At 50.0% G+C, this 23867-nt stretch overlaps 2 protein-coding genes across 2 annotated transcripts; both read right to left on the bottom strand.

Moving 5' to 3' along the window:
* Positions 1 to 14110: 14110 nt before the first annotated feature.
* Positions 14111 to 15847, bottom strand: LOC134730939 (exonuclease GOR-like; the record flags this gene model as incomplete). Its single annotated transcript, XM_063606614.1, has 1 exon — positions 14111 to 15847. A coding segment is annotated over exon 1 (1737 nt), but the record flags the coding sequence as incomplete, so codon positions are not given.
* Positions 15848 to 21943: 6096 nt separating this feature from the next.
* Positions 21944 to 23515, bottom strand: LOC134730938 (exonuclease GOR-like; the record flags this gene model as incomplete). The annotated part of the gene is made up of 1 exon (XM_063606613.1): positions 21944 to 23515. A coding segment is annotated over one exon (1572 nt), but the record flags the coding sequence as incomplete, so codon positions are not given.
* Positions 23516 to 23867: the final 352 nt, after the last annotated feature.

Genomic DNA, 23867 nt, shown 5'->3' with positions numbered 1-23867 from the left:
GAATTGGGCCACCTAGGATTCATTTCAGCGTCAGGGAGTTTGGTCAACTTGCATGGGCCCACACAGCACCCCATGGAGCCAGGACTGGGCCAGCAGTCTGCTGCATGCTGCAGGGCAGGATCTCTCTGGGGTTGCGTTTCCCTGCTCTCTGCACTCCTCCGCTGCGGGCAAATTGAGGACAGGAAGTGGACCGCACCCACTTCTCTCCCACGACTTGGGCAATGTTCAACACAGGGGTTCTTCAAAAGGTTCATAGAAAATGCACATGGTGAAGAAACTATGCATGGGTTTCCACTGGTTTGCACTCAAATAAACTTGTCCGAACTTCTTATAACCTTCCTGAACTAGATCGAGTTTGAGGCACTGAGAAGGATGAGACATCCACTGAAAAGGACTCCTATCAGAGCAACATGAATTCCACGAAAATTGCAGCAAGAGCAAACATCAAATTTCTGGTGAAGCTTGGGTGGAAGAATGAAGAAATCATTGATGTTTTCACAAAAGCTTCTAAGGACACTACCCCAAAGAAATGAACTCTTTACGAATGTATAGCTTGTTTCAAGAAGAGGTGAGAAGATGTGGGAGATGAATCCTGCAGTGGCTGTGAAAACCACTGTGCCCAGATCAGCTGCAGTTACGACGAGAGCTATCAGTGGAAATTTTAAACAGGAGGGATCACGATCCTGACGCATCCCTCTGACAAATTGTAACCGGAAGTTGGAACATGGCTTTACCAATATGACCTCGAAGGCAAAGCATCATCAAAGCGACGGCTACCGAGAGGTGGCAGTGGTCCAGTCAAAGGAAAAGGAGGCCAGTCAGGAGCCAACATCATGGCATCAGTGTTTTGGGACACTCAAGGCATTTTGCTTGTTGACTTTCTGAAGGGCCAAACATCTGCTTATTAGGAGAGTGTTCCGAGAAGCTTAGAGAAAGCTTTGGTAGAAACATGCTGGGAAAGTCTCACTAGATCCCTGTTCACCACCTCAGTGCTCTGCTCATTCCTCTCATCAAACAAGGGCAATTGTGTCAGTTTCAATGGGCAGTCCTTAGGAATGCACCTTACGGGCTGCTTTCATTCCTTCTAAATTCTTTTTGTTTCCTAATTATACAAAGTCTCCTTGCCTTGCTTGGAAAGATGAGAGATGAGATCCTCCTCTTCTCTCCCAGGACAGAATGGTCAGACTTGAGTTTCCTTTCTCCTCACTCTTCTCCTCCTTGAGGGAGGTGCTGTGCCGGACAGACCTGCTCCCGTGTCTAGACACGGGTAGACTCGTTGAAGATCCTCACAGGCAATCCTCCTTGGGGTCAAAGGGGAAGGATTTATTTCTTCAGGGCTCAGTAGTCCTCATCCTTACGCGCACCTTCACCAGCCCAGGGCGGGGTAGCGGAGGGTGAAAGGGCGTGGCTCACAGCCCGTTTCTTCCGCTCGGGCGTCTCCTGGGAGGAACCCTTGTCCAGTGAGCGGGTCTTCGTCTCCACCAAATTCCCTAGGGGGACATTTCTGGCAGCCCTTCTTGTTCAGCAGCTTACGGGGGTCAGGTGGACCTCTGCTAGTCACCAGCCTGAAGCCCTTACTCCATTTCAGCTATTTTGGCAGTTGCCTAGGTGACTTTTGAACCTCGTTACCCAGAACAGCCAACGGAGGAGGGGTGAGAAGAGTGGCCGTCTGGGTTTGCCGCATCGTGCTGCCTTACAGGAGTTGTGCAGTCTTCGGTTGTGTGATACTTCACCTGGCTGATTTCTGGGAATGCCTCCACAAATTCGCTAAATTCAGTAGCTTTTGCCTTCCAAGATTCACCTGGTTGGTGTGTTGCACCCATTCACTAGTCATTTACATTAGGTATATCTCTTAATGCTATCCCTCCCCCTCCCCCCGCCCATGACAGGCCCCGGTGTGTGATGTTCCCCTTTCTGTGTCCAAGCGTTCTCATACTTCAATTCCCACCTATGAATGAGAACATGCGGTGTTTGCTTTTTTTGTCCTTGCGATAGTTTGCTAAGAATGATGGTTTCCATCTTCATCCGTGTCCCTCCAAAGGGGATGAACTCATGCTTTTTCATGGCTGCATAGTATTCCATGGTGTATTTGTGCCACATTTTCTTAATCCAGTCTATCATTGATGGACATCTGGGTTGGTTCCAAGTCTTTGCTACTGTGAATGGTGCCGCAATATACATACGTCTGCGTGTGTCCTTTTAGCAGCATGATTTCTAATCCTATGGGTATATATACCCAGCAATGGGATGGCTGGGTCAAACGGTATTTCTATTTCGAGATCCTTGAGGATTCGCCACACTATCTTCCACTACCGTTGAACTAGTTTACAGTCCCACCAACAGTGTAAAAGTGTTCCTATTTGTCCACTACCTCTCCAGCACCAGTTGTTTCCTGACTTTTTAATGATCGCTATTCTAACTGGTGTGAGATGATATCTCATTGCGGATTTGATTTGCATTTCTCTGATGGCCAGTTTTGATGAGCATTTTTTCATGTGTCTGTTGGCTGCATAAATGTCTTCTTTTGAGAAGTGTCTCTTCATATCCTTCCCCCACTTGTTGATGGGCTTGTTTGGTTTTTCTTGTAACTCTGTTTGAGGTCTTAGTAGATTCTGGATATTAGCCTTTTGTCAGATGAGTAGATTGCAAAAATTTTCTCCCTTTCTGCAGGATGCCTGTTCACTCTCATGGGAGTTTCTTTAGCTATGCAGAACGTCTTTGGTGTAATTAGATGCTGTTTGTCAATGTTGGCTTTCGTTGCCATTGCTTTTGGCGTTTTAGACATGAGGTCCTTGCCCATGCCTTTGTCCTCAATGGTATTGGCTGGGTTTTCTCCTAGGGTTTGTATGGTTTAAGATCTAACATTTAAGTCTTTCATCTGTCTTGAATTAATTTTTGTACAAGGTGTAAGGAAGGGATCCGATTTCAGCTTTCGACATATGGCTAGCCTGTTTTCCCAGCACCATTTTTTTAAATAGGGAATCCTTTCCCCATTTCTTGTTTTTGTCAGGTTTGTCAAAGATCAGATGGTTGTAGATGTGTCGTATTATTTCTGAGGGCTCTATTCTGTTCCATTGGTCTACGGTAACCAAAACGGCAACCGATAGCATGCTCTTTGGTTACTGTAGCCTTCTACTGTAGCTTGAAGTCGGACAGCTTGATGCCTCCATCTTTGTTCTTTTGGCTTAGGATTATGTTGGCAGTGGGGGCCGTTTTGTGGTTCCATATGAGCTTTAAAGCAGTTTTTTCCAGTTCTGTGAAGAAAGTCATTGGTAGTTGGATGGGGATGGCATTGAATCTATAATTTACCTTGGGCAGTATGGCCATTTTCACGATATTGATTCTTCCAATCCGTGATGGTGGAATATTCTTCCATTTGTTTGTCTCCTCTTTTAGTTCGTGGAGCAATGCTTTGTAGTTCTCCTTGAAGAGGTCCTTCACATCCCTTGTTAGTTGGATTCCTAGGCATTTTATTCTCTTTGAAGCAATTGTGAATGGGAGCTCACTCATGATTTGGCTCTCTGTTTGCCTCTTATTGGTGTATAAGAATGCTTGTGATTTTTGCACCTCGATTTTGTATCCTGAGACTTTGCTGAAGTTGCTTATCAGCTTAAGGAGATTTTGGACTGAGACGATGGGGTTTTCTAAATATTCAATCATGTCATCTGCAAACAGGGACAATTTGACTTCCTCTTTTCCTAATTGATTTCTCTTTATTTCTTTCTCCTGCCTGATTGCCCTGGGCAGAAGTTCCAACACTATGTTGAATAGGAGTGGTGAGAGAGGGCATCCCTGTCTTGTGGCAGTTTGCAAAGGGAATGCTTCCACTTTTTGCCCATTCAGTATGATATTGGCTGTGGGTTTGCCCTAAATAGCCCGTATTATTTTGGGAGATGTCCCATCAATACCTAATTTATTGAGAGTTTTTGGCATGAAGGGCTGTTGAATTTTGTCGAAGGCCTTTTCTGCATCTGTTGAGATAATCACGCGGTTTCTGTCTTTGGTTCTGATTATATGCTGGATTATGTTTATTGTTTTGCATATGTTGGACCAGCCTTGCATGTCAGGGATGAAGCCCACTGCATCATGATGGATAAGCTCTTTGATGTGCTGCTGGATTCGGTTTTCCAGTATTTTATGGAGGATTTTCCCATCGATGTTCCTCAGGGACATAGGCCTAAAATTCTCTTTTTGGGTTGTGTCTCTCTCAGGCTTTGGGATCAGGATGATGCCGGCCTCATGAAATGAGTGAGGGAGGATTCCCTCTTTTTCTGTTGATTGGAATAGTTTCAGAAGGCATGGTACCAGCTCCTCCTTGTCCTTCTGGTAGAATTCGGCTGTGAATCCGTCTGGTCCTGGAGTTTTATTGCTTGATAGGCTGTTAATTATTGCCTCAATTTCAGAGCCTGTTAGTGATCTACTCAGGCATTCAACTTCTTCCTGGTTTACTCTGGGGAGGTTGTATGCGTCCAGGAATTTATCCATTTCTTCTAGATTTTCTAGTTCATTAGCTTAGAGGTGCTGATAGTATTGTCTGATGGTAGTTTGTATTTCTGTGGGATCGGTGGTGATATCCCCTTTATCATTTTTTACTGCATCTGTTTGATTCTTCTTTCTTTTCTTCTTTCTTAGTCTTGCTAGTGCTCTATCAATTTTGTTGATCACTGCAAAAAAAACCCGCTCCTGGATTCATTGATTTGTTGAAGTGTTTATTGTGTCTCTATCTCCATCAGTTCTGCTCGGATCTTAGTTATTTCTTGCCTTCTGCAAGTTTTTGAATGTGTTTGCTCTTGCTTCTCTCATTCTTTTAATGGTGATGTTAGGGTATGCATTTTTGATATTTCCTGCTTCCTCTCGTGGGCAATTAGTGCTATAAATTTCCCTCTACACACTGCTTTAAGTGTGACGCAGAGATTCTGGTATGTTGTGCCTTTGTTTTCATTGGTTTCAGAGAATATCTTTCTTTCTGCCTTCATTTCGTTATGTACCCAGTACTCATTCAGGAGCAGGTTGTCCGGTTTCCATGCAGTTGAGCGGTTTTGAGTGAGTTTTTTATCCTGAGGTCTACTTTGATTGCAATGTGGTCTGAGAGACCGTTTGTAGTAATTTCTGTTATTTTACATTTACTGAGGAGTGCTTTACTTCCAACTATGTGGTCAATGTGGAAATAAGTGTGATGTGGTGCTGAGAAGCATGTATATTCTGTTGATTTGGGGTGGAGCGTTCTGTAGATGTCTCCTAGGTCCGCTTGGTGCAGAGCTGAGTTCAATTCCTGGATATCCTTTTTAGATTTCTGTCTCGTTGGTCTGTCTAATGTTTACAGAGGGCTGTTAAAGTTTCCCATGATTATGATGTGGGAGTCTAAGTCTCTTTTGATCACACTTTAAAGATCAAAAGGTAGAAGCGCAAAGACATTATCTGTGCAATATTAGAAACCTAGTAAGTGGTGGAATTTGGCCTTGAACCCAGATATCTAACTCCAGAGCCTAAGTGCTTCACCCACCTCACTGTGGTGCCTCTCGAGAAAAACAGGTAAGCACACATTCAGAAAGCTGGTGGGCCGGGGGGCTGGCCTTGTACTCAGAGGCCATGGAAGTCCCACGTGGGGTGGCTAGTGGTGTAAGGACAGAGGTCTCGGATGGGCAGAGGGATGTGGACAGGCGCGAGGGGGCGCGGCAGGGACTCGGGGGACTGGGAGTGGCGGCTCGGTGCTGCGGGAGGCGATTAGTGGAAGGACAGAGGTCTGGGAAGGGCAGAGGGATGGGGACAGGCCCGAGGGTCCGCGGCAGGGATTCCGGGGGACTGGGAGTGGCCGGTTGGGGTTACTCTTGGCTTTTTGCCCTCTCCTGCCGTCGACTGCTCCGGTTTCTTTGGCCTTGCGGCGAGGTGGACAGGGTGAGCTCTCGGGACTGATGGCGGTTGTGGAAGGGGCCTGGGGCCAAGGACAGGCCAGGGCGGCGGGAGAGGCCGACCGGTGGCGTGGCTGGATCTGGGCGCGCTGTCGGACCTTCCACAACACCAGCTGCAGGCAGGCGTTTGCGTCCTCGCTGGAGTTGTGGCCGTCCTGGCTGTCCTGGATGATCTGTCCCAGGTAGTCGGCCGCGAGATTCCTGAGGGAACGCTTGTAGGGGAAACCCAGGTAGTGCGGGAAGAGCACGGCCGTGTCCACCACGGTGCGGTGGATGAGCTTCAGGGCCAGCAGATCGCTCTCCAGGCTGTGCCCGATGAGGATGGTTTGGGCGCTGAAAAAGCTCAGCAGGATGGCTCGCACTTGGGGCAAGGTGATGCTCGTCTTGGCGACGTCGGCCTCGGTGACTCCGGAAAACCTGGTGTTGTAGTCCACGATCTCGTTGTCGGGCTTGACGAAGGTGTCGTACACCACTCGCATGTCGGCGTCCACCACGGTGACGCGGGTCAGCTCTAGGCCATGCGTGGTGTAGCACATCTCACAGTCCAAGGCGTAGATTCCTGGATAAGCGTCTCTGGACAACTCTTTCTTGAAGGTCTCCACGAAGCCATCGAGGCTGTCCTTGCGGCCGTCCCGCACGTGCTGCTTTGCCACCTGGCAGCCCACAGAGCCAGGAGCAGCTGCACAGCAGGTGTACTGGCTAACCCGGCCTCCAGCCACCTGGCTCGAGCGGACCCGCCCCCAGTGATAATAACACAACTGGTCGCGTACACAGCGGCCCGAGGAGGACACCAGGTACTCGGTGCCACAACGGCAGCAGACCCTGCAGGAGGAGTCGCCGGGCCCCTTCCCCTGGCCAGTGAAGAGGACGGCGCCTCCGGGCCGCTCGGGGTGCGGGAAGGGGTAGCCGTTCTCCTCGAGCTGGTCCTGGCTGAGCAGGAACTCCTGGAGGCGGCTGTACAGGGCGGCCCTGCTGAGGCCCGGCATGGAGCTGGGGGTCGGGCCCTTCAGTCTCTTGAGGGTGTTCAGGACCACGTTCAGGTACCTGTTCTTGTTGGGGCTGCAGTCGTAGGCCACCTTCTCCTCGTTCAGCGCCTTCTCCTCGGCCTCCTGCTTGGAGGCGCAGAACTTGAGACACTCTTCGGTGAACAGTTGGAGATAGCCTCGGCGGAGGACGGTGGGGACTTGGCACCCAGACCTTCGGAGGATAATAGGTTTCTTCAAACTCGGTAAGGATGGACGACGGACGATTCGCTTAGAGATGATGGTGGTGGTGGTCTTGCATGCCATCCCTGACCTGTTGCGCATCTTCCCTGGCTGTCTGCCGACCTTGGAGCCACTGGAGCGTTGGCTGCTGCTGGCCACGCGGGTTCTCTTGGCATCTGTGCAACCTGTGACCAAGCAAGGGCTGGAAGACTGGGCGATCGTCTTCCTCTTCCTGGGGGCTGAGATGCGGACTCCCGAGGGCCTCTCTGTCAGCCTTGGGGCGGCTGGGAAGCAGCAGGCCGATCCCCTCTGCGCAGGGAAGTAGCACGCCTCCGTCACCACCTTGGGACACGCTGGGGGCACCGCCGGACCCCTGTTCTGGGGCTCCGCCTGGATGTCCACAAATGCGGAGGCCTGGTTGTGCATCTGGGGCACCCGGAGCCCGAAGCTCTGGGCAGGCTGATGAGAGGGCAGGGGGAATTCTGGAGCCTCGAGGGCCGCCTCCTCGGCCACCTTCTTAGCTTCTGGGTATCCAGGTGGGAACCAGCAGGGAGCTGTGGCTCGCAACATCTTGCTGCCTTCGGGAGCACCGGCCTGGCTCTGCTCCGCTCCCAACTGGCGGCTTCTTGCCTCCAGGGCCGCCTCCTCGGCCACCTTCTTAGCTTCTGGGTAACCAGGTGGGAACCAGCAGGGAGCTGTGGCTCGCAACATCTTGCTGCCTTCGGGAGCACCGGCCTGGCTCTGCTCCTCTCCCAACTGGCGGCTTCAATGAGTGCCGCGGCCGCCAGCCGTCGCCTTTATAGACGCACAGGGCAGAGTGGGTGGGACTTCTCCTTGATAGGTTGGTGCTTCCATCCAATCACACTGAGCCTCATCTTCCACCAGACTCCAGCTTGGGAATGCCTCGAGGGTTGCACTAATGGAATCAACTGGAACTCCTGGTTGCTAACGTTGGAGCTAGGTTGCTTTTCCTGAGTTAATTAACTGTCCCTGCAGGGCAGTCTTATAATGACTACTGGAATTGGGCCACCTAGGATTCAATTAAGGTTCAGGGAGTTTTGTCAACATGCTTGGGCCCACACAGCACCCCATGGAGCCAGGACTGGGCCAGCAGTCTGCTGCATGCTGCAGGGCAGGATCTCTCTGGGGTTGCCTTTCCCTGCTCTGTGCACTCCTCCGCTGCGGGCAAATTGAGGACAGGAAGTGGACCGCACCCACTTCTCTCCCACGACTTGGGCAATGTTCAACACAGGGGTTCTTCAAAAGGTTCATAGAAAATGCACATGGTGAAGAAACTATGCATGGGTTTCCACTGGTTTGCACTCAAATAAACTTGTCCGAACTTCTTATAACCTTTCTGAACTAGATCTAGTTTGAGGCACTGAGAAGGATGAGACATCCACTGAAAAGGACTCCTATCAGAGCAACATGAATTCCACGAAAATTGCAGCAAGAGCAAACATCAAATTTCTGGTGAAGCTTGGGTGGAAGAATGAAGAAATCATTGATGTTTTCACAAAAGCTTACAAGGACACTACCCCAAAGAAATGAACTCTTTACGAATGTATAGCTTGTTTCAAGAAGAGGTGAGAAGATGTGGGAGATGAATCCTGCAGTGGCTGTGAAAACCACTGTGCCCAGATCAGCTGCAGTTACGACGAGAGCTATCAGTGGAAATTTTAAACAGGAGGGATCACGATCCTGACGCATCCCTCTGACAAATTGTAACCGGAAGTTGGAACATGGCTTTACCAATATGACCTCGAAGGCAAAGCATCATCAAAGCGATGGCTACCGAGAGGTGGCAGTGGTCCAGTCAAAGGAAAAGGAGGCCAGTCAGGAGCCAACATCATGGCATCAGTGTTTTGGGACACTCAAGGCATTTTGCTTGTTGACTTTCTGAAGGGCCAAACATCTGCTTATTAGGAGAGTGTTCCGAGAAGCTTAGAGAAAGCTTTGGTAGAAACATGCTGGGAAAGTCTCACTAGATCCCTGTTCACCACCTCAGTGCTCTGCTCATTCCTCTCATCAAACAAGGGCAATTGTGTCAGTTTCAATGGGCAGTCCTTAGGAATGCACCTTACGGGCTGCTTTCATTCCTTCTAAATTCTTTTTGTTTCCTAATTATACAAAGTCTCCTTGCCTTGCTTGGAAAGATGAGAGAAAGTCTCCTTGCCTTGCTTGGACAGATGAGAGATGAGATCCTCCTCTTCTCTCCCAGGACAGAATGGTCAGACTTGAGTTTCCTTTCTCCTCACTCTTCTCCTCCTTGAGGGAGGTGCTGTGCCGGACAGACCTGCTCCCGTGTCTAGACACGGGTAGACTCGTTGAAGATCCTCACAGGCAATCCTCCTTGGGGTCAAAGGGGAAGGATTTATTTCTTCAGGGCTCAGTAGTCCTCATCCTTACGCGCACCTTCACCAGCCCAGGGCGGGGTAGCGGAGGGTGAAAGGGCGTGGCTCACAGCCCGTTTCTTCCGCTCGGGCGTCTCCTGGGAGGAACCCTTGTCCAGTGAGCGGGTCTTCGTCTCCACCAAATTCCCTAGGGGAACATTTCTGGCAGCCTTTCTTGTTCAGCAGCTTACGGGGGTCAGGTGGACCTCTGCTAGTCACCAGCCTGAGGCCCTTTCTCCATTTCAGCTATTTTTGCAGTTGCCTAGGTGACTTTTGAACCTCATTACCCAGAACAGCCAACGGAGGAGGGGTGAGAAGAGTGGCCGTCTGGGTTGGCCGCATAGTGCTGCCTTAGAGGAGTGGTGCAGTCTTCGGTTGTGTGATACTTCACCTGGCTGATTTCTGGGAATGCCTCCACAAATTCGCTAAATTCAGTAGCTTTTGCCTTCCAAGATTCACCTGGTTGGTGTGTTGCACCCATTCACTAGTCATTTACATTAGGTATATCTCTTAATGCTATCCCTCCCCCTCCCCCCGCCCATGACAGGCCCCGGTGTGTGATGTTCCCCTTTCTGTGTCCAAGCGTTCTCATACTTCAATTCCCACCTATGAATGAGAACATGCGGTGTTTGGTTTTTTTCTCCTTGCGATAGTTTGCTAAGAATGATGGTTTCCAGCTTCATCCGTGTCCCTCCAAAGGGCATGAACTCATGCTTTTTCATGGCTGCATAGTATTCCATGGTGTATTTGTGCCACATTTTCTTAATCCAGTCTATCATTGATGGACATCTGGGTTGGTTCCAAGTCTTTGCTACTGTGAATGGTGCCGCAATAAACATACGTCTGCGTGTGTCCTTTTAGCAGCATGATTTCTAATCCTATGGGTATATATACCCAGCAATGGGATGGCTGGGTCAAATGGTATTTCTATTTCGAGATCCTTGAGGATTCGCCACACTATCTTCCACTACCGTTGAACTAGTTTACAGTCCCACCAACAGTGTAAAAGTGTTCCTATTTGTCCACTACCTCTCCAGCACCTGTTGTTTCCTGACTTTTTAATGATCGCTATTCTAACTGGTGTGAGATGATATCTCATTGCGGATTTGATTTGCATTTCTCTGATGGCCAGTGTTGATGAGCATTTTTTCATGTGTCTGTTGGCTGCATAAATGTCTTCTTTTGAGAAGTGTCTCTTCATATCCTTCCCCCACTTGTTGATGGGCTTGTTTGGTTTTTCTTGTAACTCTGTTTGAGGTCTTAGTAGATTCTGGATATTAGCCTTTTGTCAGATGAGTAGATTGCAAAAATTTTCTCCCTTTCTGCAGGATGCTTGTTCACTCTCATGGGAGTTTCTTTAGCTATGCAGAACGTCTTTAGTGTAATTAGATGCTGTTTGTCAATGTTGGCTTTCGTTGCCATTGCTTTTGGCGTTTTAGACATGAGGTCCTTGGCCATGCGTGTGTCCTCAATGGTATTGGCTGGGTTTTCTCCTAGGGTTTGTATGGTTTAAGATCTAACATTTAAGTCTTTCATCTGTCTTCAATTAGTTTTTGTACAAGGTGTAAGGAAGGGATCCGATTTCAGCTTTCGACATATGGTTAGCCTGTTTTCCCAGCACCATTTTTTAAATAAGGAATCCTTTCCCCATTTCTTGTTTTTGTCAGGTTTGTCAAAGATCAGATGGTTGTAGATGTGTCGTATTATTTCTGAGGGCTCTATTCTGTTCCATTGGTCTACGCTAACCAAAACGGCAACCGATAGCATGCTCTTTGGTTACTGTAGCCTTCTACTGTAGCTTGAAGTCGGACAGCTTGATGCCTCCATCTTTGTTCTTTTGGCTTAGGATTATGTTGGCAGTGGGGGCCGTTTTGTGGTTCCATATGAGCTTTAAAGCAGTTTTTTCCAGTTCTGTGAAGAAAGTCATTGGTAGTTGGATGGGGATGGCATTGAATCTATAATTTACCTTGGGCAGTATGGCCATTTTCACGATATTGATTCTTCCAATCCGTGATGGTGGAATATTCTTCCATTTGTTTGTCTCCTCTTTTAGTTCGTGGAGCAATGCTTTGTAGTTCTCCTTGAAGAGGTCCTTCACATCCCTTGTTAGTTGGATTCCTAGGCATTTTATTCTCTTTGAAGCAATTGTGAATGGGAGCTCACTCATGATTTGGCTCTCTGTTTGCCTCTTATTGGTGTATAAGAATGCTTGTGATTTTTGCACCTCGATTTTGTATCCTGAGACTTTGCTGAAGTTGCTTATCAGCTTAAGGAGATTTTGGGCTGAGACGATGGGGTTTTCTAAATATTCAATCATGTCATCTGCAAACAGGGACAATTTGACTTCCTCTTTTCCTAATTGATTTCTCTTTATTTCTTTCTCCTGCCTGATTGCCCTGGGCAGAAGTTCCAACACTATGTTGAATAGGAGTGGTGAGAGAGGGCATCCCTGTCTTGTGGCAGTTTGCAAAGGGAATGCTTCCACTTTTTGCCCATTCAGTATGATATTGGCTGTGGGTTTGCCCTAAATAGCCCGTATTATTTTGGGAGATGTCCCATCAATACCTAATTCATTGAGAGTTTTTGGCATGAAGGGCTGTTGAATTTTGTCGAAGGCCGTTTCTGCATCTGTTGAGATAATCACGCGGTTTCTGTCTTTGGTCCTGATTATATGCTGGATTATGTTTATTGTTTTGCATATGTTGGACCAGCCTTGCATGTCAGGGATGAAGCCCACTGCATCATGATGGATAAGCTCTTTGATGTGCTGCTGGATTCGGTTTTCCAGTATTTTATGGAGGATTTTCCCATCGATGTTCCTCAGGGACATAGGCCTAAAATTCTCTTTTTGGGTTGTGTCTCTCTCAGGCTTTGGGATCAGGATGATGCCGGCCTCATGAAATGAGTGAGGGAGGATTCCCTCTTTTTCTGTTGATTGGAATAGTTTCAGAAGGCATGGTACCAGCTCCTCCTTGTCCTTCTGGTAGAATTCGGCTGTGAATCCGTCTGGTCCTGGAGTTTTATTGCTTGATAGGCTGTTAATTATTGCCTCAATTTCAGAGCCTGTTAGTGATCTACTCAGGCATTCAACTTCTTCCTGGTTTACTCTGGGGAGGTTGTATGCGTCCAGGAATTTATCCATTTCTTCTAGATTTTCTAGTTCATTAGCTTAGAGGTGCTGATAGTATTGTCTGATGGTAGTTTGTATTTCTGTGGGATCCGTGGTGATATCCCCTTTATCATTTTTTACTGCATCTGTTTGATTCTTCTTTCTTTTCTTCTTTCTTAGTCTTGCTAGTGCTCTATCAATTTTGTTGATCACTGCAAAAAACCCGCTCCTGGATTCATTGATTTGTTGAAGGGTTTATTGTGTCTCTATCTCCATCAGTTCTGCTCGGATCTTAGTTATTTCTTGCCTTCTGCTAGTTTTTGAATGTGTTTGCTCTTGCTTCTCTCATTCTTTTAATGGTGATGTTAGGGTATGCATTTTTGATTTTTCCTGCTTTCTCTCGTGGGCAATTAGTGCTATAAATTTCCCTCTACACACTGCTTTAAATGTGACGCAGAGATTCTGGTATGTTGTGCCTTTGTTTTCATTGGTTTCAGAGAATATCTTTCTTTCTGCCTTCATTTCGTTATGTACCCAGTACTCATTCAGGAGCAGGTTGTCCGGTTTCCATGCAGTTGAGCGGTTTTGAGTGAGTTTCTTTATCCTGAGGTCTACTTTGATTGCAATGTGGTCTGAGAGACCGTTTGCAGTAATTTCTGTTATTTTACATTTACTGAGGAGTGCTTTACTTCCAACTATGTGGTCAATGTGGAAATAAGTGTGATGTGGTGCTGAGAAGCATGTATATTCTGTCGATTTGGTGTGGAGCGTTCTGTAGATGTCTCCTAGGTCCGCTTGGTGCAGAGCTGAGTTCAATTCCTGGATATCCTTTTTAGATTTCTGTCTCGTTGGTCTGTCTAATGTTTACAGAGGGCTGTTAAAGTTTCCCATGATTATGATGTGGGAGTCTAAGTCTCTTTTGATCACACTTTAAAGATCAAAAGGTAGAAGCGCAAAGACATTATCTGTGCAATATTAGAAACCTAGTAAGTGGTGGAATTTGGCCTTGAACCCAGATATCTAACTCCAGAGCCTAAGTGCTTCACCCACCTCACTGTGGTGCCTCTCGAGAAAAACAGGTAAGCACACATTCAGAAAGCTGGTGGGCCGGGGGGCTGGCCTTGTACTCAGAGGCCATGGAAGTCCCACGTGGGGTGGCTAGTGGTGTAAGGACAGAGGTCTCGGATGGGCAGAGGGATGTGGACAGGCGCGAGGGGGCGCGGCAGGGACTCGGGGGACTGGGAGTGGCGGCTCGGTGCTGCGGGAGGCGATTAGTGGAAGGCCAGAGGTCTGGGAAGGGCAGAGGGATGGGGACAGGCCCGAGGGTCCGCGGCAGGGATTCCGGGGGACTGGGAGTGGCCGGTTGGGGTTACTCTTGGCTTTTTGCCCTCTCCTGCCGTCGACTGCTCCGGTTTCTTTGGCCTTGCGGCGAGGTGGACAGGGTGAGCTCTCGGGACTGATGGCGGTTGTGGAAGGGGCCTGGGGCCAAGGACAGGCCAGGGCGGCGGGAGAGGCGGACCGGTGGCGTGGCTGGATCTGGGCGCGCTGTCGGACCTTCCACATCACCAGCTGCAGGCAGGCGTTTGCGTCCTCGCTGGAGTTGTGGCCGTCCTGGCTGTCCTGGATGATCTGTCCCAGGTAGTCGGCCGCGAGATTCCTGAGGGAACGCTTGTAGGGGAAACCCAGGTAGTGCGGGAAGAGCACGGCCGTGTCCACCACGGTGCTGTGGATGAGCTTCAGGGCCAGCAGATCGCTCTCCAGGCTGTGCCCGATGAGGATGGTTTGGGCGCTGAAAAAGCTCAGCAGGATGGCTTGCACTTGGGGCAAGGTGATGCTCGTCTTGGCGACGTCGGCCTCGGTGACTCCGGAAAACCTGGTGTTGTAGTCCACGATCTCGTTGTCGGGCTTGACGAAGGTGTCGTACACCACTCGCATGTCGGCGTCCACCACGGTGACGCGGGTCAGCTCTAGGCCATGCGTGGTGTAGCACATCTCACAGTCCAAGGCGTAGATTCCTGGATAAGCGTCTCTGGACAACTCTTTCTTGAAGGTCTCCACGAAGCCATCGAGGCTGTCCTTGCGGCCGTCCCGCACGTGCTGCTTTGCCACCTGGCAGCCCACAGAGCCAGGAGCAGCTGCACAGCAGGTGTACTGGCTAACCCGGCCTCCAGCCACCTGGCTCGAGCGGACCCGCCCCCAGTGATAATAACACAACTGGTCGCGTACACAGCGGCCCGAGGAGGACACCAGGTACTCGGTGCCACAACGGCAGCAGACCCTGCAGGAGGAGTCGCCGGGCCCCTTCCCCTGGCCAGTGAAGAGGACGGCGCCTCCGGGCCGCTCGGGGTGCGGGAAGGGGTAGCCGTTCTCCTCGAGCTGGTCCTGGCTGAGCAGGAACTCCTGGAGGCGGCTGTACAGGGCGGCCCTGCTGAGGCCCGGCATGGAGCTGGGGGTCAGGCCCTTCAGTCTCTTGAGGGTGTTCAGGACCACGTTCAGGTACCTGTTCTTGTTGGGGCTGCAGTCGTAGGCCACCTTCTCCTCGTTCAGCGCCTTCTCCTCGGCCTCCTGCTTGGAGGCGCAGAACTTGAGACACTCTTCGGTGAACAGTTGGAGATAGCCTCGGCGGAGGACGGTGGGGACTTGGCACCCAGACCTTCGGAGGATAATAGGTTTCTTCAAACTCGGTAAGGATGGACGACGGACGATTCGCTTAGAGCTGATGGTGGTGGTGGTCTTGCATGCCATCCCTGACCTGTTGCGCGTCTTCCCTGGCTGTCTGCCGACCTTGGAGCCACTGGAGCGTTGGCTGCTGCTGGCCACGCGGGTTCTCTTGGCATCTGTGCAACCTGTGACCAAGCAAGGGCTGGAAGACTGGGCGATCGTCTTCCTCTTCCTGGGGGCTGAGATGCGGACTCCCGAGGGCCTCTCTGTCAGCCTTGGGGCGGCTGGCAAGCAGCAGGCCGATCCCCTCTGTGCAGGGAAGTAGCACGCCTCCGTCACCACCTTGGGACACGCTGGGGGCACCGCCGGACCCCTGTTCTGGGGCTCCGCCTGGATGTCCACAAATGCGGAGGCCTGGTTGTGCATCTGGGGCACCCGGAGCCCGAAGCTCTGGGCAGGCTGATGAGAGGGCAGGGGGAATTCTGGAGCCTCGAGGGCCGCCTCTTCGGCCACCTTCTTAGCTTCTGGGTATCCAGGTGGGAACCAGCAGGGAGCTGTGGCTCGCAACATCTTGCTGCCTTCGGGAGCACCGGCCTGGCTCTGCTCCGCTCCCAACTGGCGGCTTCTTGCCTCCAGGGCCGCCTCCTCGGCCACCTTCTTAGCTTCTGGGTATCCAGGTGGGAACCAGCAGGGAGCTGTGGCTCGCAACATCTTGCTGCCTTCGGGAGCACCGGCCTGGCTCTGCTCCTCTCCCAACTGGCGGCTTCAATGAGTGCCGCGGCCGCCACCCGTCGCCTTTATAGACGCACAGGGCAGAGTGGGTGGGACTTCTCCTTGATAGGTTGGTGCTTCCATCCAATCACACTGAGCCTCATCTTCCACCAGACTCCAGCTTGGGAATGCCTCAAGGGGTGCACTAATGGAATCAACTGGAACTCCTGGTTGCTAACCTTGGAGCTAGGTTGCTTTTCCTGAGTTAATTAACTGTCCCTGCAGGGCAGTCCTATAATGGCTACTGGAATTGGGCCACCTAGGATTGAATTAAGGTTCAGGGAGATTGGTCAACTTGCTTGGGCCCACACAGCACCCCATGGAGCCAGGACTGGGCCAGCAGTCTGCTGCATGCTGCAGGGCAGGATCTCTCTGGGGTTGCGTTTCCCTGCTCTCTGCACTCCTCCGCTGCGGGCAAATTGAGGACAGGAAGTGGACCGCACCCACTTCTCTCCCACGACTTGGGCAATGTTCAACACAGGGGTTCTTCAAAAGGTTCATAGAAAATGCACATTGTGAAGAAACTATGCATGGGTTTCCACTGGTTTGCACTCAAATAAACTTGTCCGAACTTCTTATAACCTTTCTGAACTAGATCGAGTTTGAGGCACTGAGAAGGATGAGACATCCACTGAAAAGGACTCCTATCAGAGCAACATGAATTCCACGAAAATTGCAGCAAGAGCAAACATCAAATTTCTGGTGACGCTTGGGTGGAAGAATGAAGAAATCATTGATGTTTTCACAAAAGCTTCTAAGGACACTACCCCAAAGAATTGAACTCTTTACGAATGTATAGCTTGTTTCAAGAAGAGGTGAGAAGATGTGGGAGATGAATCCTGCAGTGGCTGTGAAAACCACTGTGCCCAGATCAGCTGCAGTTACGACGAGAGCTATCAGTGGAAATTTTAAACAGGAGGGATCACGATCCTGACGCATCCCTCTGACAAATTGTAACCGGAAGTTGGAACATGGCTTTACCAATATGACCTCGAAGGCAAAGCATCATCAAAGCGACGGCTACCGAGAGGTGGCAGTGGTCCAGTCAAAGGAAAAGGAGGCCAGTCAGGAGCCAACATCATGGCATCAGTGTTTTGGGACACTCAAGGCATTTTGCTTGTTGACTTTCTGAAGGGCCAAACATCTGCTTATTAGGAGAGTGTTCCGAGAAGCTTAGAGAAAGCTTTGGTAGAAACATGCTGGGAAAGTCTCACTAGATCCCTGTTCACCACCTCAGTGCTCTGCTCATTCCTCTCATCAAACAAGGGCAATTGTGTCAGTTTCAATGGGCAGTCCTTAGGAATGCACCTTACGGGCTGCTTTCATTCCTTCTAAATTCTTTTTGTTTCCTAATTATACAAAGTCTCCTTGCCTTGCTTGGAAAGATGAGAGAAAGTCTCCTTGCCTTGCTTGGACAGATGAGAGATGAGATCCTCCTCTTCTCTCCCAGGACAGAATGGTCAGACTTGAGTTTCCTTTCTCCTCACTCTTCTCCTCCTTGAGGGAGGTGCTGTGCCGGACAGACCTGCTCCCGTGTCTAGACACGGGTAGACTCGTTGAAGATCCTCACAGGCAATCCTCCTTGGGGTCAAAGGGGAAGGATTTATTTCTTCAGGGCTCAGTAGTCCTCATCCTTACGCGCACCTTCACCAGCCCAGGGCGGGGTAGCGGAGGGTGAAAGGGCGTGGCTCACAGCCCGTTTCTTCCGCTCGGGCGTCTCCTGGGAGGAACCCTTGTCCAGTGAGCGGGTCTTCGTCTCCACCAAATTCCCTGGGGGGACATTTCTGGCAGCCCTTCTTGTTCAGCAGCTTACGGGGGTCAGGTGGACCTCTGCTAGGCACCAGCCTGAAGCCCTTACTCCATTTCAGCTATTTTGGCAGTTGCCTAGGTGACTTTTGAACCTCATTACCCAGAACAGCCAACGGAGGAGGGGTGAGAAGAGTGGCCGTCTGGGTTTGCCGCATCGTGCTGCCTTACAGGAGTTGTGCAGTCTTCGGTTGTGTGATACTTCACCTGGCTGATTTCTGGGAATGCCTCCACAAATTCGCTAAATTCAGTAGCTTTTGCCTTCCAAGATTCACCTGGTTGGTGTGTTGCACCCATTCACTAGTCATTTACATTAGGTATATCTCTTAATGCTATCCCTCCCCCTCCCCCTCCCCCCGCCCATGACAGGCCCCGGTGTGTGATGTTCCCCTTTCTGTGTCCAAGCGTTCTCATACTTCAATTCCCACCTATGAATGAGAACATGCGGTGTTTGCTTTTTTTGTCCTTGCGATAGTTTGCTAAGAATGATGGTTTCCAGCTTCATCCGTGTCCCTCGAAAGGGGATGAACTCATGCTTTTTCATGGCTGCATAGTATTCCATGGTGTATTTGTGCCACATTTTCTTAATCCAGTCTATCATTGATGGACATCTGGGTTGGTTCCAAGTCTTTGCTACTGTGAATGGTGCCGCAATAAACATACGTCTGCGTGTGTCCTTTTAGCAGCATGATTTCTAATCCTATGGGTATATATACCCAGCAATGGGATGGCTGGGTCAAACGGTATTTCTATTTCGAGATCCTTGAGGATTCGCCACACTATCTTCCGCTACCGTTGAACTAGTTTACAGCCCCACCAACAGTGTAAAAGTGTTCCTATTTGTCCACTACCTCTCCAGCACCTGTTGTTTCCTGACTTTTTAATGATCGCTATTCTAACTGGTGTGAGATGATATCTCATTGCGGATTTGATTTGCATTTCTCTGATGGCCAGTTTTGATGAGCATTTTTTCATGTGTCTGTTGGCTGCATAAATGTCTTCTTTTGAGAAGTGTCTCTTCATATCCTTCCCCCACTTGTTGATGGGCTTGTTTGGTTTTTCTTGTAACTCTGTTTGAGGTCTTAGTAGATTCTGGATATTAGCCTTTTGTCAGATGAGTAGATTGCAAAAATGTTCTCCCTTTCTGCAGGATGCCTGTTCACTCTCATGGGAGTTTCTTTAGCTATGCAGAACGTCTTTAGTGTAATTAGATGCTGTTTGTCAATGTTGGCTTTCGTTGCCATTGCTTTTGGCGTTTTAGACATGAGGTCCTTGCCCATGCCTTTGTCCTCAATGGTATTGGCTGGGTTTTCTCCTAGGGTTTGTATGGTTTAAGATCTAACATTTAAGTCTTTCATCTGTCTTCAATTAGTTTTTGTACAAGGTGTAAGGAAGGGATCCGATTTCAGCTTTCGACATATGGTTAGCCTGTTTTCCCAGCACCATTTTTTAAATAAGGAATCCTTTCCCCATTTCTTGTTTTTGTCAGGTTTGTCAAAGATCAGATGGTTGTAGATGTGTCGTATTATTTCTGAGGGCTCTATTCTGTTCCATTGGTCTACGCTAACCAAAACGGCAACCGATAGCATGCTCTTTGGTTACTGTAGCCTTCTACTGTAGCTTGAAGTCGGACAGCTTGATGCCTCCATCTTTGTTCTTTTGGCTTAGGATTATGTTGGCAGTGGGGGCCGTTTTGTGGTTCCATATGAGCTTTAAAGCAGTTTTTTCCAGTTCTGTGAAGAAAGTCATTGGTAGTTGGATGGGGATGGCATTGAATCTATAATTTACCTTGGGCAGTATGGCCATTTTCACGATATTGATTCTTCCAATCCGTGATGGTGGAATATTCTTCCATTTGTTTGTCTCCTCTTTTAGTTCGTGGAGCAATGCTTTGTAGTTCTCCTTGAAGAGGTCCTTCACATCCCTTGTTAGTTGGATTCCTAGGCATTTTATTCTCTTTGAAGCAATTGTGAATGGGAGCTCACTCATGATTTGGCTCTCTGTTTGCCTCTTATTGGTGTATAAGAATGCTTGTGATTTTTGCACCTCGATTTTGTATCCTGAGACTTTGCTGAAGTTGCTTATCAGCTTAAGGAGATTTTGGGCTGAGACGATGGGGTTTTCTAAATATTCAATCATGTCATCTGCAAACAGGGACAATTTGACTTCCTCTTTTCCTAATTGATTTCTCTTTATTTCTTTCTCCTGCCTGATTGCCCTGGGCAGAAGTTCCAACACTATGTTGAATAGGAGTGGTGAGAGAGGGCATCCCTGTCTTGTGGCAGTTTGCAAAGGGAATGCTTCCACTTTTTGCCCATTCAGTATGATATTGGCTGTGGGTTTGCCCTAAATAGCCCGTATTATTTTGGGAGATGTCCCATCAATACCTAATTCATTGAGAGTTTTTGGCATGAAGGGCTGTTGAATTTTGTCGAAGGCCGTTTCTGCATCTGTTGAGATAATCACGCGGTTTCTGTCTTTGGTCCTGATTATATGCTGGATTATGTTTATTGTTTTGCATATGTTGGACCAGCCTTGCATGTCAGGGATGAAGCCCACTGCATCATGATGGATAAGCTCTTTGATGTGCTGCTGGATTCGGTTTTCCAGTATTTTATGGAGGATTTTCCCATCGATGTTCCTCAGGGACATAGGCCTAAAATTCTCTTTTTGGGTTGTGTCTCTCTCAGGCTTTGGGATCAGGATGATGCCGGCCTCATGAAATGAGTGAGGGAGGATTCCCTCTTTTTCTGTTGATTGGAATAGTTTCAGAAGGCATGGTACCAGCTCCTCCTTGTCCTTCTGGTAGAATTCGGCTGTGAATCCGTCTGGTCCTGGAGTTTTATTGCTTGATAGGCTGTTAATTATTGCCTCAATTTCAGAGCCTGTTAGTGATCTACTCAGGCATTCAACTTCTTCCTGGTTTACTCTGGGGAGGTTGTATGCGTCCAGGAATTTATCCATTTCTTCTAGATTTTCTAGTTCATTAGCTTAGAGGTGCTGATAGTATTGTCTGATGGTAGTTTGTATTTCTGTGGGATCCGTGGTGATATCCCCTTTATCATTTTTTACTGCATCTGTTTGATTCTTCTTTCTTTTCTTCTTTCTTAGTCTTGCTAGTGCTCTATCAATTTTGTTGATCACTGCAAAAAACCCGCTCCTGGATTCATTGATTTGTTGAAGGGTTTATTGTGTCTCTATCTCCATCAGTTCTGCTCGGATCTTAGTTATTTCTTGCCTTCTGCTAGTTTTTGAATGTGTTTGCTCTTGCTTCTCTCATTCTTTTAATGGTGATGTTAGGGTATGCATTTTTGATTTTTCCTGCTTTCTCTCGTGGGCAATTAGTGCTATAAATTTCCCTCTACACACTGCTTTAAATGTGACGCAGAGATTCTGGTATGTTGTGCCTTTGTTTTCATTGGTTTCAGAGAATATCTTTCTTTCTGCCTTCATTTCGTTATGTACCCAGTACTCATTCAGGAGCAGGTTGTCCGGTTTCCATGCAGTTGAGCGGTTTTGAGTGAGTTTCTTTATCCTGAGGTCTACTTTGATTGCAATGTGGTCTGAGAGACCGTTTGCAGTAATTTCTGTTATTTTACATTTACTGAGGAGTGCTTTACTTCCAACTATGTGGTCAATGTGGAAATAAGTGTGATGTGGTGCTGAGAAGCATGTATATTCTGTCGATTTGGTGTGGAGCGTTCTGTAGATGTCTCCTAGGTCCGCTTGGTGCAGAGCTGAGTTCAATTCCTGGATATCCTTTTTAGATTTCTGTCTCGTTGGTCTGTCTAATGTTTACAGAGGGCTGTTAAAGTTTCCCATGATTATGATGTGGGAGTCTAAGTCTCTTTTGATCACACTTTAAAGATCAAAAGGTAGAAGCGCAAAGACATTATCTGTGCAATATTAGAAACCTAGTAAGTGGTGGAATTTGGCCTTGAACCCAGATATCTAACTCCAGAGCCTAAGTGCTTCACCCACCTCACTGTGGTGCCTCTCGAGAAAAACAGGTAAGCACACATTCAGAAAGCTGGTGGGCCGGGGGGCTGGCCTTGTACTCAGAGGCCATGGAAGTCCCACGTGGGGTGGCTAGTGGTGTAAGGACAGAGGTCTCGGATGGGCAGAGGGATGTGGACAGGCGCGAGGGGGCGCGGCAGGGACTCGGGGGACTGGGAGTGGCGGCTCGGTGCTGCGGGAGGCGATTAGTGGAAGGACAGAGGTCTGGGAAGGGCAGAGGGATGGGGACAGGCCCGAGGGTCCGCGGCAGGGATTCCGGGGGACTGGGAGTGGCCGGTTGGGGTTACTCTTGGCTTTTTGCCCTCTCCTGCCGTCGACTGCTCCGGTTTCTTTGGCCTTGCGGCGAGGTGGACAGGGTGAGCTCTCGGGACTGATGGCGGTTGTGGAAGGGGCCTGGGGCCAAGGACAGGCCAGGGCGGCGGGAGAGGCGGACCGGTGGCGTGGCTGGATCTGGGCGCGCTGTCGGACCTTCCACATCACCAGCTGCAGGCAGGCGTTTGCGTCCTCGCTGGAGTTGTGGCCGTCCTGGCTGTCCTGGATGATCTGTCCCAGGTAGTCGGCCGCGAGATTCCTGAGGGAACGCTTGTAGGGGAAACCCAGGTAGTGCGGGAAGAGCACGGCCGTGTCCACCACGGTGCTGTGGATGAGCTTCAGGGCCAGCAGATCGCTCTCCAGGCTGTGCCCGATGAGGATGGTTTGGGCGCTGAAAAAGCTCAGCAGGATGGCTTGCACTTGGGGCAAGGTGATGCTCGTCTTGGCGACGTCGGCCTCGGTGACTCCGGAAAACCTGGTGTTGTAGTCCACGATCTCGTTGTCGGGCTTGACGAAGGTGTCGTACACCACTCGCATGTCGGCGTCCACCACGGTGACGCGGGTCAGCTCTAGGCCATGCGTGGTGTAGCACATCTCACAGTCCAAGGCGTAGATTCCTGGATAAGCGTCTCTGGACAACTCTTTCTTGAAGGTCTCCACGAAGCCATCGAGGCTGTCCTTGCGGCCGTCCCGCACGTGCTGCTTTGCCACCTGGCAGCCCACAGAGCCAGGAGCAGCTGCACAGCAGGTGTACTGGCTAACCCGGCCTCCAGCCACCTGGCTCGAGCGGACCCGCCCCCAGTGATAATAACACAACTGGTCGCGTACACAGCGGCCCGAGGAGGACACCAGGTACTCGGTGCCACAACGGCAGCAGACCCTGCAGGAGGAGTCGCCGGGCCCCTTCCCCTGGCCAGTGAAGAGGACGGCGCCTCCGGGCCGCTCGGGGTGCGGGAAGGGGTAGCCGTTCTCCTCGAGCTGGTCCTGGCTGAGCAGGAACTCCTGGAGGCGGCTGTACAGGGCGGCCCTGCTGAGGCCCGGCATGGAGCTGGGGGTCAGGCCCTTCAGTCTCTTGAGGGTGTTCAGGACCACGTTCAGGTACCTGTTCTTGTTGGGGCTGCAGTCGTAGGCCACCTTCTCCTCGTTCAGCGCCTTCTCCTCGGCCTCCTGCTTGGAGGCGCAGAACTTGAGACACTCTTCGGTGAACAGTTGGAGATAGCCTCGGCGGAGGACGGTGGGGACTTGGCACCCAGACCTTCGGAGGATAATAGGTTTCTTCAAACTCGGTAAGGATGGACGACGGACGATTCGCTTAGAGCTGATGGTGGTGGTGGTCTTGCATGCCATCCCTGACCTGTTGCGCGTCTTCCCTGGCTGTCTGCCGACCTTGGAGCCACTGGAGCGTTGGCTGCTGCTGGCCACGCGGGTTCTCTTGGCATCTGTGCAACCTGTGACCAAGAAAGGGCTGGAAGACTGGGCGATCGTCTTCCTCTTCCTGGGGGCTGAGATGCGGACTCCCGAGGGCCTCTCTGTCAGCCTTGGGGCGGCTGGCAAGCAGCAGGCCGATCCCCTCTGTGCAGGGAAGTAGCACGCCTCCGTCACCACCTTGGGACACGCTGGGGGCACCGCCGGACCCCTGTTCTGGGGCTCCGCCTGGATGTCCACAAATGCGGAGGCCTGGTTG

The sequence above is a fragment of the Pan paniscus genome, chromosome 7, assembly GCF_029289425.2.
Source record: "Pan paniscus chromosome 7, NHGRI_mPanPan1-v2.0_pri, whole genome shotgun sequence".
In the NCBI taxonomy this organism is placed as follows: domain Eukaryota; kingdom Metazoa; phylum Chordata; class Mammalia; order Primates; family Hominidae; genus Pan; species Pan paniscus.
This window is presented reverse-complemented; position numbering and strand designations above follow the sequence as displayed.